This window comes from Sitophilus oryzae, unplaced genomic scaffold (genome assembly GCF_002938485.1).
Source record: "Sitophilus oryzae breed Bouriz unplaced genomic scaffold, Soryzae_2.0 scaffold_172_pilon_pilon, whole genome shotgun sequence".
NCBI classification, from domain to species: Eukaryota; Metazoa; Arthropoda; class Insecta; order Coleoptera; family Curculionidae; genus Sitophilus; species Sitophilus oryzae.
In genome coordinates, this window is record NW_022146424.1 from 2936959 (window position 1) to 2952971 (window position 16013).

At 33.7% G+C, this 16013-nt stretch overlaps 1 protein-coding gene across 1 annotated transcript in view; it reads right to left on the reverse strand.

Moving 5' to 3' along the window:
* LOC115881481 (retinal guanylyl cyclase 2) overlaps positions 1–16013 on the reverse strand; it is a 197655-nt gene that overhangs the window by 172298 nt on the left and 9344 nt on the right. Inside the window, exon 2 of the mRNA XM_030898974.1 lies at positions 3131–3408. Within this exon, the coding sequence (XP_030754834.1) occupies positions 3131–3308 (178 nt within the window). The 5' untranslated portion in view covers positions 3309–3408. The remainder of the gene's footprint in view (positions 1–3130; positions 3409–16013) is intronic.

A 16013-nucleotide genomic window follows, 5' to 3' on the forward strand; every position in this document is an offset into this window, starting at 1 on the left:
ATGTAGGGTTGTACAACACCCGCGTTTTTAATTAAATTGCCCGTGAAAACAACACGATCTCCCTACAAAACATACACATACGTTTGTCGTAAATTTATTTCCAAAGTTTCCCAGCTCTCGAACGGCGCACTTCGAACTCGAGCACTGTTTTCCATCGTTTGATGAAATATCGTCGCCATATTATACGTTGATTTTGGCTTTTTAACTGTAAAACTCTGGCTGCAGCAAAAGGTCACCTTTGTTCAGTTGTTTTTCGCGATTTTACTGTGAGTAAATAAACAAATATTCTACGTGCTGGAGAAGTTCGAGTTTTTTACCATAAAAATGACCAATTTTTTCAAAACAAAACAACGTAAAACAAAACCAACAAATTATTGAGTCTGCCGAACATTATATTTTTATACGTTTCAAATAAAATTAGAACGGCACTGACGATTCGGAATTTAAGTCAGCCATATTAGTCCCCCATCGAGCTCCACCTAACTTTGTTAATATTCTACTTCCTTAGTATTTATATTCAAAGGTTATATTATACTCTTCTATTAAATTCTCCATAAATAATAATAAATGAATTTAAATAACCTACATTTGAATAATTTAATGGCCTTGGTACATGACTAATTATGACCTGTAATTTACTCAAATGCCTAAGGGAATAATACTTTAATAACAAGATAATGTTAACATGCAAATATTTTGGAAACTATATTTGTGCTCATCGCTTTGTGGCCCCATTTTTTTGGCAAATATATAAAAATTTAGTTTAGACAAACAAATATCTTCTTCTTGTACTGTATATTTTGCTGTTTTTTCCCGCTATGTTCATTTATGTAAATGCAGCTTCAGTCACCTTTTTATAAACCTTCTTTCTCCTTTCATCCTAGTCCCAATCCTATACCCGACAGCTTTGAAAGAAACTGGAAAAATCGGTGGAAATATGAAAAAGGAATTCTTTTAAATCTGCCAGGTACGTCAGGAGTGTCGTTACAAATCAGAGAACACTTTTGTCGACCTTAAAATTCCATGCAAAGAAAAAAGAAAAAGAAAAGGTAGCGCGGCCATGAAGATAGCTGTAGTAGTGTTTCTGTAACCCAAATATCTCTATTTCAAAGATTCTCAAAAACGTTTTCATAAGTAAAATAAATTGCATAATTCTCAGACGAATAATATGTAAAATTTAAATAGACAGTTCTTACAGTGTACAAAACAAAGGTACCCAAAATATACAAACCAGATGTAAACAGGTAAATCCTAGAATAATATTATAGTAGAGTATTTTATTAAATAATGATTTTTTTGTGACATTTTTCCTAATAATCTTTTTTTCTGGAAATATATCAATGATATAGTCAACTTTTGAAAAAAAGTACCGTATGATCGAATAAAAACGGCGTCAACGATGGCTATGAAATGAAGGTCGCTGTCATTTTATATGTAAAATTATATGGGAAATGTCATCGATCGTCATTTCCAAGCCAACTGGACGCCGATTTTTTTCGATCATACGGTATTATTATATATGCGATCAAAACAAACTGTAAATAAACAAGCAGACGGCTTGTTTACATTTTGTCTGTATATTTTTAGTTTAGGCAAAACCAATCAATGATATATTTAATTAAGGCAGAAGATTCATTGAAAACCTCGAAATTAGTGGAATAAATTAGCGGTTTCAATTATACTTTATACTTTTTAGTTTACGATCATTCTCGATGTTTAAAAAATACAATTAAAATTAATAGGATATCTTAGCAATAGCTGGCGATAGTCAGTTTTATCCATAGAAAACAACTAATAATTCGCTTATAAAACAATAAACTTTATATTTATAACAACAATTTCAACAATTTTTTTATAATTAAAAAGTTAACAGTTTATTAACTTTTTCTACTAATTGAAAATTAGTGCCACTAAGTAATTTTGACGTTTTCAATGCTTACGTTGAAATTAGAGGAACAAACTTCTACGCTACGTAATTGAAACCACTAATTTATACCACTAATTCCGAAGTTTTGAATGAAGCTTTAGTCTATATTTTATACATATCTAAGGCATAATTGCTCGCATAATTGTTAATTAAGAATTATTATTTTAAAATACAAATATTTATTTTCTTAATTATCAATAGGTAAAATAAATCTAACTACTATACTTAAACAATAAAAAATATAAACAATACTTACTGCAATATTTTCAAAGCAAGCGATAACCAAAAATTGGCTGATTTCATCCGATTCATCCTATATACTGTAAATCTAGCGAACGATGCTAATACCGATGTCATTCGCTAATGAAACTGCCAATAATATAAATAATCTATCGATTAATCTTGTCACATCGCATTGTCCAAGCATTCAGAGGGATGGACACATTCTAAACGATATAACCCAATTTATCGAGGCGATATAGGTTATATGAATGGAGAAGTGATAAAGTTTGTTGAACTTTTATTAATTATACACAAGGTAAAACGAAAAAGGTTAAAATTTCCGGGTTTAAAATATTTTTAGTCAGATTTGGCGTTATAGAAAATAATACAATGAAATAATTGTTAATATTTGTTGACAGTGTTGCCAGAACTACGGATTAATCCATAGATTTAAGGATTTTCGGTACAATACGTTAATAATACGGATTTTCTATCATTAAATAATTTAATATAATGTTATATGATTAAACAAAGAACGGCGTCAGAGTTGGCTTGGAAATGAAGATCACTGTTATTTCATTTGTTCTGGTAAATGTCAATAGTCGTCATTTCTGAGCTAACTAAACGACTTTTTTTGTTCCTACGAAATATTCAGTACCTATAAAAGAAATTTTATTCTTGTTGTTTATTCTATATTTAGCACGAATAAATTTTCAATTTTTTCAATTTCGTCAACGTATATGTCAACCGCATTACAGATATTGCCTATTTTAATATGGCAACACTGTCGCTTTTAGTTCCACACCGCCTCCGATATGACTTCGCTAACCGAATTAGAGAAAATTAGTTTTATGCATTGGCCGCAGAACGATACGTCAAATCAGCTTTGTCACGAATTTACCCATTAGATTGCGTATCTTCCCAATTCTTTCAATAAACGATATGACTGACCATGTGTATCGACCTATAAATTTTACTTACCATCTCGTCCAAGAACATCGACTGTAGTGATATTGAGACTTTTCAATTTGTCGTTGACCCTGGTCATGTTGAGAGGATAGTAGCAGAGTTCGGTGAGTACGAGTACGGAGCGGGGAGACTGGAAGGAGAGCGAAGGGAGTACGCAGGCCAGCAACCACAACAGGTACAGGCCTGCCATTTGGGCCTGTTCAACCGGCCATCTCGGAGAAACGGCTCATGCCGGCAACGTCGTGGTCCACCGTCAGCCCAGCGGCGGAGATAACACCGTCATGGCAAACCTGAAACAACAAACTTATTGTTAGTGAAATATATATACAAAGGTGATAGGGTTTGTCACATAGATATTTTTTTTCATTTTATGTATGATGGTAAATAATGTCTGTAATCAAAAAGCATAAATATTATGAACTGATGGTATGAACTGGAATTAGACAAAAAAAATGGAGTCCTCCTACTCTGGGTGCCAGCTCACCAAGGGCTAGAAGAACGATCTAGTTACGATCTAGCTAGAAAAGTAGAAAACACTCCACTAACTGGACCAGAATAGTTCTGCTTTCGAAGTGGAAAGCAACTTAAAGCATAACTCAAGAACCTGGAAGACTGGAAGAACCGAAACTATAACCATGTGTGCCATAAAATTTAGTGCGACTGGTATCGGAGATGCAGAACTGCCTCTGTAAAACCGTCTCAGATACTGACTTTTGTCAAGACCCTGAGACTGTATAATATGTAATAACTCAAGAAAGGGGATTAACTTCCCCTCTCCTGGCTCTCCTATACAATCTATAAATCTACATGAACTAATGGTATGTTCCATCCACATCTGAAGACATGGAAAATTTCTTCTATTTCACCTTAATTCTATTGTTTATTGAAAAAAAAAATACAGCTTAAGTGAAGCTCTAGTACATTAGTAACGCTTCTTATGGAATGTGCTACCCACAAACAAGTCAACAGACATAATTTCCGAGCTCTGTGGTACCCCTGATTATACCACCCCCATCTGAGGACATAGAGGACTTATCACCCTCTGGTAGTTTAAACCTTCGGTTGATTAATTTAGTTAGAGAGAGCTATGAGTTATTAAACTCGTTAAAAAAGAAAAGACCCAATCAAAATTAAGCACAATATAAAAAATGAAATACGACCACACGAGACTGCTTTTTGATTAAATCGTAAATCTTTATACGGTAAAATGTATTTCGTAAATTGATTTGGCAATTTTATGCCTCCTTGGTTCCCTCGTTTCCTGTTTTTCCCCATTTTATCCTTCTTTCCGTGTTTTTTCCTCAGTCAGAGATATAATAATGTTAAATCACAGAAACATCACAATCTTCGCCCTATATAAAAATATGTACCATTATTTATCTGATATACCGGGTGCGTCTCAAAAGTGGCTCACCCCTATAACTTTTTTATTTTTTCAGATAAAACAACGAGATTAGGTATGTTAGTATATGACATAAATTGGGATTGCTTGACGTATTCAACTGTTTTCGGTCGCTTCCGGTTTCACCGGAAATGACTACATCTTTTGATTTTTAAATGGCACCCTCGGTATTTTTTTACTTTATTCGATAGAAAATGACATTCTGAATCGAATGACATATCATATGTCAATTTTTGACATAGTCACTCAAAAACAAATTCTATTTTAAATTTCAATCTAGAGTGGCATGGCTGTGTTAAAAACACTAATTTTTAATCAAGGAGCCTTGGAAAAATAGATTTGATCGTCTAATGTTTTTAGTGTCTTGTCCTGGCCGGTTAAAAGATGCCCAAATCGTATTTTTAGTCATATCTCAATTTTTTCAAATGGAACGAGGGTGGCTCATTAACATATTTGGAAAAAGCATTTTTTTACGAATAATTTGAAACCACACGCTTGGTATTTTGAGTCAAATTGTCGTTATGAACCGCATGTTATAATTTCAAATAAACCATATGCCAAAATGTCAAAAGTTGACAAATGATATGTCATTCGATTCAGAGTGTCATTTTCTATCGAATAAAGTAAAAAAATACCGAGGGTGCCATTTAAAAATAAAAAGTTGTAGTCATTTTCGGTGAAACCGGAAGTGACCGAAAACAGTTGAATACGTCAAGCAATCCCAATTTATGTCATATACTAACATACCAAATATCGTTGTTTTATCTGAAAAAATAAAAAAGTTATAGGGGGTGAGCCACTTTTGAGACGCACCCGGTATATGTTACGGTTAAGGTCCGATGTCCGGTTAATGTCGACATTACCCGGTTAATCTCGAGAATAACACACAACAAAACAACCAAAAACATAACCTAATCCAAACATTAACCTGTTAATGTCGACATTAAGCAGGACGCACATTATCGCGGAACGGAATGGATCGGAACGTATCGGATCGGAATGGAAATTTTGAATCACCGCACATTAGCGCGGATTTCCTCGGAAAAAATTATTTTTACATATTTGAGTAATTTACGACTAGATTGGCTTGGTTTAAGTTTTAGTGTGTTGTTCTTTTGCGATGGATACTTTAGAATTTCATCTCATGCATTTTCTCTCATTTGTTGATTATGAAAATTTTTATCACTCAATAAATAACGATGTGGATAACCACGAATAAAATTAATCAATTGTTCTTCATCCATCGTATTCACAAACACAGAACTGCGTGATAATATAATAAATAACTTGCTCTAACCTGTCTAAAATTCTTGTGCATCGTGCGTATTTTGTAAACATTCTATTGAAAACCTGACGGGTTTGTGGAACCACGGAAAAAAATCGCTCGGCAAGCAATTCCAGCGATTCCCTTCGGTTCCGATCCATTCCTCGCGGCTCCGGTCCGCGGTAGTGTGCGGCCTCTAACTTAATTATATACTTTTTAAAATTTCCGTTCCATTGCGATCCGTTCCGATCCATTCCGTTCCGCGATAATGTGCGTCCTGCTTTAACCGGACATCGGACTTTAACGGCAACTTATACATTCTTATTAAGGCTGACGCTCACTAGACGCAAGCGCGACGGAGTGCAAGGCAGCGCGGCGAAAAGGAATTTTTATAATACATAGTTTTAAATGGGAGCGCGCTTGGCGGAAACGCAGCGGTCGGCAGCGAAACGATTTAAAACTATGTACGAGTATTATAAAAATTCCTTTTCGCCGCGCTACTGTGCGCTCCGGCGCGCTTCTGTCTAGTGAGCGTCAGGCTTTAGAGATCGATAGTTATGATTATTGCGTACAGTATTATAAAAACTACATTTCAACAGCATGTAACAATATAAAAACTATACGTATAAACAAGCCACGTTATTTCATTTACACGTTTAGTATTTTTCACCATAAAAGGTTATTGACAGGAATTTTTAAATTTAATAAATTCGGCCCGGTCCTACTGCCTACAGCGCCCCTGCCGCAAAGCAAATAAAACAGCTGAAACCACAGAATGTTTTGAAATTGTTGTGTTTATTAGTTTCAAAGTGTTTTTAAGTTTATACAATTCATTTTTATTTATAGTTAAAAAAATCGCCTTAACGAAGATTGCCTTTCCAAGTAGATATATCAGTCAAGAGTCAAGTCTCTAAGACACTAAGCAATAAGCCAACAAAAGCAAACTTTTACCCCATATACCGACATAAAAAGGTACAATAATTTTGAAGAAGGCGATTTTACGCAGATACATTTTGTCAGTAAATGTGTACGTTTCGTGAGTATTTAAGTAAATGGGAAGATTCATGTGAGTTTTCCATGTACTGTGTTGTGTACAAGTGTTTGTTGTTTTCAGTGTGTTGTGTACAGATAAGGCAGTACTTGCACGTTAAGAATGTAATAAATAATAACTTAATAGCATAATACCTTATTTAAATATCAGAGGTACGCTTTTTCAATTTATTGTGTAGGATAACAGTGCTACTGGCGAACAAATTCGCCAGACTATCAATTACAACTAGACACATATAATAAATTAATATTACACTTTATATTAATAAAATTCGAATTTTATGCGGCAAAAAACGGCAATTTTATCACCTTCTGTGAATTTTGCTGTGCCATTCTACTACAAATTGGGTTAGAAAAAAGTCCTTTGGCATCAAATCGAACAAAAAAGGAAATTGAATAGCCGAGTCAATAATTTAACTCTCAGTGAAAACCGTTCTATTTTATATATACGTGGAAACATTTGAAATTTTATCGGGATGTCCTTTTATCGACAGCTATAAATTTATAAGCCGTTTTGTCGTTGTAATGTTCTATGCTCTGGCGTATATTTCTTTTTGAGAGGTTAAAAGGTTTTTTAGGTTATATTTAGGTGATTTCTATATACAGTTCATACCAAATAAACTTTTAGTCACATGATTAAGCTTGACCGGCACAGCCTTGGCCACTTTTATATATTTTCTTTTAATCAAAATATTTTAGGAAACAAAAATAAATTAATTATAAATATATAAACAGTTATTATTTACATCAACAAAACTCACCTTCTAAACAGCACTTAAGGGACATAAAGGGCCATTACTACCGCTTTCCTGTTCAAAATATTCTAATAAAGTTGCGATGGGTTTTTTACGGGTATTAAGCTATCTTGTACCACTTCGTACTAAAAGAGGTTCTAAAAAGAACAATGTTCGACTACAAGGTCTGCTAGTAATAGAATAGTACAACACTATCTATTTAAACCAAAAACTCGTAATTGTAAAATCGGTATTTTTGGGGCTTACTCAACCGGGTCTCACAATGCAAATTCACCTCAAATATCCATTTAGTTGGTCATTGGCAAGCACTCTCTCATTGTACATGAAAATAACAAGACAAACATTTACTGATCTGGATAAAATTGATAGTTAAATAGTAAGACTCACCCGGGGGTACTCCGCCCCCTAGCCACTGACATCACTGATATTCTATTCAATATATCCCATTCCACATCTTCCATCTAATTCAAATATTATTCGGATCTATTGGTTAAAAATCTTCAACAACTAGCTAGTGTCACCTGAAATAGTATAGGGGCTTCCACCGGACGCAATTCTGCCGCTAAACAGATTCGCATCCCAATCGAATAAGCTATTTGGGTGGCTCACCATCCCAACGCCGCATCGTCAATCGAGAAGACATTATGGAGACCTCAAACTCTCAAGACCAACTCGAAGGCAAGACGTCACAGAGGTTTTCTTACCGTGGTCAAACGACCCCGTTGGCTTACAGTCAAACGACTTGCAACTATATTAGTCAAAAGACTCGCAACCTCCATTTGTCAGCTCTCTGACAAAACACAACACTACACAGCCAGCCGGCCTATCAACGACTGACTGACCTGCCGCCTCCGAGCTAAGCCTCCTCTTACATCACAATTTTACCTGATCACAAATATTTACATCGCTTGCCAATGAATCATACTGTTTTCTCTAATCGACTTTCAAATAGAGTGTTTTAGCATTACCAAATAAATAAATAGAGAGTTTTCGAAGGAATGCATATTGTTTATTAGAATAGTGAATAAATAAAAGCATTATTATGACGAACTTATTTTCCAAGTTTTACATAATACAAAACTGAAGGGTCAAAACGAATAACAATAATGTCAGGAACTAAATAAATAAATAAATGCAACTTATTACATATTTACAGCAGAGCTTCCACCTGAATCCCCAGCGCAAAATTTAAATTCCAGTTAGTCAGCACGGCGCCGAATATGTTCATGGTTGGCAACAATGAATTTAAAAAACAGGCCCTCGATTACGTAACTAAAAGTTTAATTAATATGAAATATATAGTATAGATAACCTACTGTGTCCATTTTCCGTAAAAAACAGATTGTTCAAACAGATGATTCGTATTTCAGAGAAGAGTCTCGTATTTGTATTAAAAGATGTTAAAATAAAACATGTCTTTTTTACTAATATTGTCTTTATTTCTTAAATTTTACTAGTGATGAGATAACTCGAGCGAAAATTTGCTTGAGTACTCTATTATTGAAATAATCGACATCGCTCGATTATGAACGAGCGATGCCAGTGACGAGTACCAAGCGATCCTAGAATGAAATAAATTGAAATCCGATTTTAATGTGACTTACTCGATAAAAAGCCGAGCGAATTTTCTACATACATTGCAGGTAGCAAATTTATACGACGCCGTATATACCGGGTGCGTCTCAAAAGTGGCTCACCCCTATTACTTTTTTATTTTTTTAGATAAAAAAATGATATTTGGTATGTTAGTATATGACATAAATTAGGATTGATTGACGTATTCAATTGTTTTCTGTCACTTCCTGTTTCACCGGAAACGACTACAATTCTTGATTTTTAAATGGCACCCTCGGTATTTTTTTTTACTTTATTCGATAGAAAATGACATTCTAAATAGAATGACGTATCATATGTCAACTTTTGACATATTCGCTTAATAACAAATTGTATTTTAAATTTCAATCTAGAGTGCCATGGCTGTGTTAAAAACACTAATTTTTAATCAAGGAGCCTTGGGAGTGTTAGTGTCTTGCCCTGGCCAGTTAAAAGATGCCCAAAACGTATTTTTGATCATATCTCAATTTTTTTCAAATAGAACAAGGGTGGCTCAGTAGCATATTTGGAAAAGCATTTTTTTACGAATAATTTGATACCACACACTTGGTATTTCGAGTCAAATTGTCGTTATGAACCGCATATTATAATTTCAAATAAACCATATGCGAACATATCAAAAGTTGATATATGATATATCATTCTATTCAGAGTGTCATTTTCTATCGAATAAAGTAAATAAATACTCAGGGTGCCGTTTAAAAATCAAGAGTTGTAGTCATTTCCGGTGTAACCGGAAGTGACCGAAAACAATTGAATATGTCAATCAATCCTAATTTATGTCGTATACTAACATACCAAATCTCGTTGTTTTATCTGACAAAATAAAAAAGTTATAGAGGTGATCCACTTTTGAGACGCACCCGGTATATTTATCCGTTGCGTATCTGAGAGACAAAATTTTACGACCTACATCGACAATGCTTCGAAATAAACTAAATCCACAGACTAAATCAGGCGATCAAGCGACTCGCTCGCTGCTTACTACTTGCCGTTCGTTACCGAAAGAATATGTGCCCTGCGCACGCAGCTTACTGCTTGGCGCTTGGCGTTAACGAGTACTTACAACATGCGACGGACAAAAAACCGTATTTTTAAATACGAGCGATATTTCGCTCGAGTGATCACTCGGTTATTGCAATCGCTTGATACTCGAGTACTCGATTATTGAAATTAATCGGTTTTTCCCATCACTAAATTTTACACAATAGACTAATTAGTGTAAAGTTTTAAAAAAAAATTTTATGTCAATTTTTAGTAAATGACGTCTACAGGATATTCCCGGATTGTCTTTGCAAGAGGAAAAATATTTTTATTATTGACATTTTGTGAAAAATACATTCATCATAAAAATGTTTGCTTGTGCTAAAATGCTTAATCCCGTTTATACTTTTCCAAATTTCCATAACGTTTTGGAGAAAAAAAAACATGAAAATATGGCAGAAATTTTTCCTAAAAATCAAAAGGCCTCTAGTAATATAATTTAGATCTCATTCTTTGATAAATGCCTATTATTAATTTTTATCAACGTCATATTTTTTGCTGTTGTTAAGGTATCACCATTTTTCCGATAACTATTATTACCGAGATTATCACCCTTTCCGTTGCATCGAACTAAATAAATTTTGTGCTTCTTTAACATCTTAAAACAGCAAAAAATATGACGGTAATTAAAATTCGCTCAATAACAATGTAGTAAAGGTTGAAAACCACATTATATTACCATAGAAACGCGTTTTAATTTTTATGTTTTTTTTTATTTTTTAGTCATTTTTAGTTTTTTCATGGTTTTTTAATTGCCTTTAAAATCGTATGGAACGGCATTAACCATTTTAGAACAAGCACAAAAATGTTCTCTCAAAATGTCAATAATAAAAAAGCGTTTCTTCATGTGAAAATAATTCTTCACACTGTTTTTTTTTCGATCATACGGTATTACATTAAACGTTTCTAAAATTAAATGCTTACTGTGGAGCAGCAATAAAGCTGAAGATTTACTCGCAATTTTCAACTCCTTACGAAATCCGTTAGCACGAAATAAATTTGCCGGTGTTCTTCTTGAGATTTCCTCTTTATTGGATTTGGCGCAGTCACAAACATCGAACCGCAGTTTGCATTTCCGCCGATTCGATTTGCGAGGACAGAGGAACGAATATTCAAAAAGTGCTTATCTCAATCCCCGTCTCAAAATGGCTTCGAAATATTTTCTATTAGGGGAAATTGCGCGAAAATTCTGCAAATAGAAAAGATCCTAATGGCATTTCGATGTGCTCTGATAAAGAACGCCTGGATAAATTTCCCTTTCAATTTCGAGGCTATTTTTTCCTGGAATATAACGGTGTGGTTCTCAAGAAAGCAGAGAGTATGTCCTTAGGCAGGGTTTTTAAATCTTGAAATCTTATGCACCCTTATAATTTTCATACTACTGCAAACTTTTTAAGAGACGTAGTTTTTTGAAAAAATTGACATTGTTAATATACAATATTTAATAAAAGATAAGATAATAACGAGATAATAATACAGATAATAACTCTTTATAAACTAGCAATAATATTGTGTAATGGACAGATGTCTCTAACCCAAAATAAATTATATGAAAAGGGGCTTAATTCAAAATTTTAACTTAATTAAATCCAAAATCACTTTAAATAAACAGGTTCTGTGAAATACCCTGTATACTTCTTTCCAATATAGATGAAAAAAGTATATAGTTGAAAAACTACAGTCTAAGTCTAAATACTATAAACTGTGAATCATATCGTGTAATATTATGAGTAAATATTTTAACCTACAGTACGTCTGTCCGTTCTGTGACTACGGGGTATCCGTGAGAGGGGAAACGATATTCTCTCGATGTTTTTCGTAAAAAATTAGACGACGCGTCCCATCAATAAAAATTCGACAAATTTGCAAGTAGCCAATAAAATGAGTGGGCGGAGCGATTTGCGGTGACGTACTCGTCAAGTCGACGTATAAAATATATTGCTGTTTATTTAAATGTGTTTTGTCCGCATTCCTTTCATAGACACAGATCCAACAGACGAACTGTATCTATAACTTTTTAAAAGAAAGTTGACTACATTAATTAGTGCAAGTATACATTTGTGTTTTTATAGACATTTTTTCTTAGTCTCTATATGTGTCAAAATTTAAAAAAAAAATTACGTAAATATGTAAATAATATGAAAATTTGTATAAATGTGGTAAATGACTGAATTTTGGCTAGTATAAACCACAGACATGTACAAAAAGGCTAGGCATATACAGTGAATTATTATGACACAACACATACCGGGTGCCTCTAAAAAGTGGCTCACCCGTATAACTTTTTTTCAGATAAAAAAACGAGATTTGGTTAGTATATTCAATTGTTTTTGGTCACTTCCTGTCTCACCGAAAATGACTACAACTTTTGACTTTGAAATAACATCCTCCGTATTTGTTTACTTTATATAATAAAACTAGAATAGAATAACATATCATAATCAACTTTTGACATTTTTGCATATGGTTTATTTGAAATTGTAACATGCGGTTCATAACGGCAATTTGACCCAAAATACCAAATGTGTGGTAGGTACCAAATTATTTATAAAAAAAATGCTTTTTCAAAATATGCTAATGAACCTCCCTTGTTCCATTTGAAAAAATTGAGATATAATTAAAAATGCGATTTGAGCATTTTTTAACCGGCCTGGACAAGACGCGCAAAAAAAGACGATCAGATCTATTTTTCCAAGTCTCCTTGATTAAAAATAAGTGATTTTAACTCCTAGATTGAAATTTAATAATATAATATAAAAAAAATAATTGAAAAAGCATATAAATTTAATGTTAAAACGTATTTATGCTTCGTCGACTACAGTAGGGATTTTGATTGTGTAAAGTGGAAGAAGCTGTGGCTGGTTTTGGAAAACATGTGAGTACCAAAACATGTTATATTTCTACTTAAAAATCTTTACAAAGACAGCTCCGGAAAACTGGAAGTCACCAACGCTCTAAGTCTTTTAGTCCGAAACATGGTGTGAGACAAGGTTGTATAGTATCACCCATACTCTTCAACATCTATGGAGAATGCATAATGAGAAAGGTCTTACAGGGCTGGCGAGGCGGACTAACGATAGGTGGAAAAAGATCACAAACCTTAGGTATTCCGATGACACCTTAATTCTTGCTCTGAGGAAGAACTTGTTCAAATAATGAAAAGGTTGAGTAAGATCAGTGCGGAATATGACCTTATACTAAACAAAAGGAAAACGCAAGTCATTGTAATAGACCGAAATCCTACTAACATCAGGGAGATTGATGTTTTTGAGGTGGTTGAAAAGTTCAATTACCTCGGATCCCTCATAACAAACAAGGGAGGTTGTGACGAGAAAATCAAACGCAGACTAGCAATAGCTCGTAACTCTACTATAAGACAAACACGAATATGGAAAGACTCTTAAAATTAGTAAACAGATTGATCTTTCCTATCGCTACTTATGCATCAGAGACCTGGACTCTGAAAACTACAAACAGACGAAAAATAGATGCTTTCGAAATATGGACCTACAGAAGAATGCTGCGAATTTCATAAACAGAACATCGGACCAACGTATTAATTCTAAGGCAGTTGAAAGTTAACACAAGACTTTCACCTAAAATAAACCAGTCATACCTTAGGTATTTTGGGCACATTTCGAGAAGAACAGATGGACAGAAAAAAATCATAATCGAAAGGAAGATTAATGGCAAACGACCAAGAGGAAGATCTCCAACGCGCTGGGTGGACAAAACCAAAGAAATTATTGATCACGGCCTGCAAGAGGCTTCTAGAGCCGCTCAAGATAGAGGGGGATGGAGAACAACGATCTGAGCAATTGAGACATGATGTCACCATACTCTTTCGAGAGTTAACGGACGAGAAGAAGAAGATTGAAATTTAAAATACGATTTTTTTAAGCGAAAATGTCAAAAATTGACATTTTCGTCGTTGATACAGAATATATGATATAGTCATTATTGATACAGAACACCAAAATCCTCAAAAAGTCAACCTCAAATTCAGGACTCCTCGTATACAGTATAAATCTTTAATAACGTCTATCTATAAGCATTCAGCGCTTCTTTCCTTATCTTAAACTTAATAATCCTGAAACCCTTTATGATAGCCCCTGTATAAATTTAAGTTAGTGCTAAATCTACCTTAAGATGTAAGCGGTGTTCTATAGAGGATTAAGGTAATGCATAGAGTGAATTAAGTGTCATACATTATGTCTTTATACCCAAACCGTGACGTAAAGGTTTATATAAAGTTTTAGGCGCTTTAATGTATCTAATGGAGGCATGTAATATTAGAGTGTTTTATGAGAAGATTACGTCAGCGTGAAGAAAAATGAGGTCTGAACATGACAAATATACAGTTTAAAATCATATATATGTAAATATTTTGTGGTAAAAGTGTATTTATTTCTTTTAATATTTATTTTAAAACGACGCCAACGTCAAATCAGTCCAAAATATCCAAGTTATTCAAGTCAAAAAATTGATATATTTTTGACCATCCTGTAAAAATAAAACAAGGCAAACTGTTACAAAAATAGTAATTTTAACCTTTAATACTTACACAGGATAGCAGTAAATTGATCTTGTTGATCGCATTAGTTGATTAATAGTAAAGTTTCAATTTAATTAACAAATTAGTATTAGGACCTGAAGATATAGGGGCTCGAGGCCTACTTTACATTAGATTTTGCTAGAGTGCCTTGCCCTCAAATCCTTCTTGTTCCTTAATCGCATTTTACTATCCTCACACTAAATCCCTCTAATGAGAAAATTCGGCAACTGAGATCCTACTTTAAGTCTCAAAATCCTATATAAGGTTTTAGGCCTATTCCCATGATAGCAATTTAGCAATTGACAAATACTATCAAAGTTTAGAGAAAAAGAATCGGTTCTACAGAGTGTTTTTAAACAGTACAAGTATTTTAATGGGTAGTATACAGAGTGTCCCAGGGTAAGCGTGCATTAGAAGTTTCTAGAGAACCACAATATCTAGTCTAACTAACTCTGGTCCATTTAGATTTTTATTATTTCCAAATTAAAAAAAATTATATTACTCTCTATCATTATACGAGAATATTTGGAGTTTTCATTCATTGGAGTCAAAATTTGGTAAATTGGGTATCGAGTAAAGGAAGAGTCGCTGCTATAATATTAATAATACTCTTAAGAAGGTGTAACAAGGTAATTAAAAAAATGTGCTTACCTTAAAATCTCTTTTAAACTACACACAAACAGAACATTAATATAGAGCTTCCGAACGATAAAACAATAATGGCTGCTAACACATACCGCTCCTAGAAAGGAGAAAGGAGAGAGAACACATAAGATACACTTGGTCGGTGTATCTACGCTGAGGCTATCTGCGCGTGCGCACACCTTCATTTCATGCTAGAATGTAGACACAACAGTACACTATTACAAAATGTCTATATAGAAATTTATATTATGTGTATACGTCACATTTTTACAAGGTGTGTACTATAGGCACAACTATGATACGAAGTATCACACATACATATGACATATACATTGTATGTCTCATATACCGACGTCAGATATCATCATTTTAATAATTATTTGTTACGTTACAAAAAACTCTTTAGAATCTTGAGTGCATACGGTATACAACTAGTAAACACTGTATCACACAATTCTATCAATATAAACCTGCGTGTATCTCATATGTATATGTTAGAACTAGATAAACACTTAGGTTCACTTTAACATATTTGGTTTCTCATGTGTCTCCCTTGTAGAAACGTA